General features: G+C 68.1%; 1 protein-coding gene across 1 annotated transcript; it reads right to left on the bottom strand.

Annotated features, from left to right (window-relative positions):
• Positions 1-954: 954 nt before the first annotated feature.
• INHBC (inhibin subunit beta C) lies at positions 955-2,978 on the bottom strand. Its single transcript, XM_031554750.1, is given in 4 exon segments — positions 955-1,531; positions 1,534-1,887; positions 2,670-2,732; positions 2,735-2,978. Coding segments are annotated over 4 exon segments (1,032 nt in total). The 5' UTR covers positions 2,976-2,978; the 3' UTR covers positions 955-1,157.
• Between the last annotated feature and the right edge of the window lie 6 nt (positions 2,979-2,984).

Below are 2,984 nucleotides of genomic sequence, written 5' to 3'. Positions count from 1 at the left end.
CCCATAGCTGTCCCACTGCTGCCCCACAGCTGCCCCACTGCTGCCCCACAGCTGCCCCACTGCTGTCCCATAGATGCCCCTTAGCTGCCCCTCTGCTGCCCCCACTGCTTCCCCACTGTGGCCCCACAGCTGCCCCATGGCTATGCCACCACTGCAGCACACACCCTGCTCCAGGGCTGCTCCATAGCTGCCCCATAGCTGCCCCACAGATGCCCCATAGCTGCCCCTTAGCTGCCCCACAGCTGCCCCATGGCTGTGCCACCACTGCAGCACGCACCCCGCTCCAGGGCTGCTCGTGGCTCTGCCCATGCATACAGGAAGGAGCAATGCCACCCTCCTGCCCCCCTCCCCCCCCACCACCAACCCCACAGCTGTGGGGCAGCGGTGGTTCCCTGGCAGAGCGGAGCAGGACCCCCATGGTGGGAGCAGAGGTGCCATAAGGCCGGAGCTGCCCTTTGCTCCCCGCTCTCACGGCTGCGCTGTGTCCTGCTGGGCTGGCGCGGGGGGAGCTGCTGCAATGCGGTGTGGGGTGGAAATGCACCGAGATGGGGACGGTGTGGGGCTGCGGCTGAGGGGCAGCAGCAGCCGGCAGTGAAAGAGCTGCCGGTTTATCCTAAATCGGGGCGGCAACGGCCGAACGCAGACGGGATGTTGCAAATCCCACTCCCACCTCGGTCCGTTTGGGGTCCCACATCCCCCAGCTCAGCATCCCCATGCCCTCACTCACCCCCCCTTCTCTTCCCAGCCTGGTTGGGGTAGGTTGGGGTCCCACACCCCCCGGCACAGCGCCGACCCGCACTGCAGTGGGGAGCACTGTGCCACGCAGGGCTTTTGTGCAGCCCACGGGAACGGCGCTGCGCGACCCACAGATGCGCCCACAGCTCTGCACTTCATGACTTTATTGCTGCTTCCCCCCCGCCAGCACCGTTTCCTCCTTCTACCCCCTCAAAGGCTCTGCTCCCCCCACCCAGCCCCCAGCTCAGACCCCCTCTCTCCATTCAAACCGCAGAGGCACAGGGGTGAATTTCTGATCTCCAGCACGAGGGGCGGAGGGGAATCCGGGCACGGCGGGGAAGGGCGCCCGCCGAGACGCCCAGATCCACCCCCGAGACACACAGACCCCGCAGGGCTCTGCACGAGGGGGGCCCAGCAGCGCGTTAAGTGCACCCGCACGCATCCACGATCATATCGGGGATGTCAGTTTTGACGATATTGCTGTCGCGATCGTAATAGAGCAGCGAGAGCGGACGGCGCTGCGTCGGGACGCAGCAAGAATCCGCTGCGGCGTCGGCGTTGTTGGCTTTGATGAGGTTGAGGACGGCGGTGTGAAAAGATGCGGCCACCCCGGGGACGGCGGCCACGTGCGGGGGGCACAAGCCGGCGCAGTAATTCATGTGGTATCCCTCCGGTTGGATGATCCAGTCCTCCCAGCCGATCTCCTTGAAGTCCACGAAGAACTCTTTGCGGCAACACGTCCGCGTGCTGCCGCTGCAATCGATGCCGCGGCGACGGCGGCTGGGGGGGTCCCGATCCGGGCGCGGACGGCCACAAAGGGCCGATGGTGGTCCCCGTAGGTGGGCAGGGGGGGTCGCGAAGTGTTCAGTTCCACCGTCAGCCGCTCCGTGCCGCGGCTCAGGACGCTCCGCAGCGCGTCGCTCACATCCAGCGCTTTCCAACCCTCGCCGCGCACCTCCAGCATCGCCTCGCTCAGCGCCGTGCCGTTCGGCGCTGCGTCCCCGTGCAGCAGCCTTACGGATACGGGCTGCGAGCTGCCGGGACCCGGGGAGGCCCAGAAGAGGTGGAGTTGTGCCTGTAGGACCTCCGAGTTTCCACGGAGCTCCTGAGAGAAACGGAAGAGCAGGCGGGAGCTGCGCGGCGTGGAGGGACCTGCAAGGGAACCGTCAGGATATTGGGGGGGGTCCTGGGAACCCCAGGGCGGCACTGCTGGGTGAGGGGCGGCACGGGGGGTGGTGAGGGATCGACGTTCGACCTCTCCAGCCCCGATGTTCCCCCGTTACAGAGCTGCAGGGGGTTTGGGGAGGCCGTGAATCACCCCTGGGCCCCCACGTGCAGCACGATGTGCCCCCCCTCGCCTCCCCCCCCATCCCCACCCCCGGGAGTGCAGTGCGTGGAGATGCGTCGCTTCCAGAGGCCTTTGAGGATGCAGTGAGCTGCGCAAAATGCACGGGGCTGAGCGGGGAGAGCCGCCCCACAGCCCGGCCAGCAGCGGGGCAGCGCGGGGGGGTCACTGTGGGAGGGGGGCGATGGCTTTTCTGCTCCTCCGCATTGGCCCTGGGGGATGTGGGGACCTCAGGGGACAGCCATAGGGACACCGAGCGCCGCGCGGGGTTTCTCTGCTCCTGGAAATGGGGGAGGAATGAGGGCTCGGCTCCGAGCGCTGTGCCGCCCCCAGGGAAACGAGGGGCTCGAAGCACCGCCGACCCCACCCACAATGGGCGCAGGGGTCCCACAGACGGGCCACGTCCGTGCAGTGCAACCCAACCCCCTCCCACAGGGATCCCTCCGCCGCAGGGACCCCCCCACGACCCCCGCAAGGCAAAACCCACTGCACGCCCCCCCGCAACCGCGGCGACCTCCTCCCCCCACCGTGGGGATGTCCCCATATACGGACCCCCCACCACATCCCCTTCCCCCCCCCCGTCACCCACCTGCCTCAGCGAAGCTCAGCACCTCGTAGTTCTGCTCTGCGGCGTTGGGGGGTCGGGGGGGGCGACGCCACGGTTGAGCCGCGGTTGTACCCGGCGCAAAGCACTGAGCAGCGCTGCCCTGGGTGGGGGGCGGGGGGCGACGGGCCGCTCGGATAAATGCAACCTGGACAGGATGCTGTGCTGGGCCACGGCCAGCAGCGCCCTGCGCTGTGCCGGGGGGGGCAGCGCCCCGGGGCACCGTGCGGCTCCGTGGGACGATGCCATCCGTAGGAGGATGAGGAGGAGGAAGGTCAAAACCGCTGCCATCGCCGCTAT

The sequence above is a fragment of the Meleagris gallopavo genome, chromosome 10 (genome assembly GCF_000146605.3).
Source record: "Meleagris gallopavo isolate NT-WF06-2002-E0010 breed Aviagen turkey brand Nicholas breeding stock chromosome 10, Turkey_5.1, whole genome shotgun sequence".
Lineage (NCBI taxonomy): Eukaryota > Metazoa > Chordata > Aves > Galliformes > Phasianidae > Meleagris > Meleagris gallopavo.
This window is presented reverse-complemented; position numbering and strand designations above follow the sequence as displayed.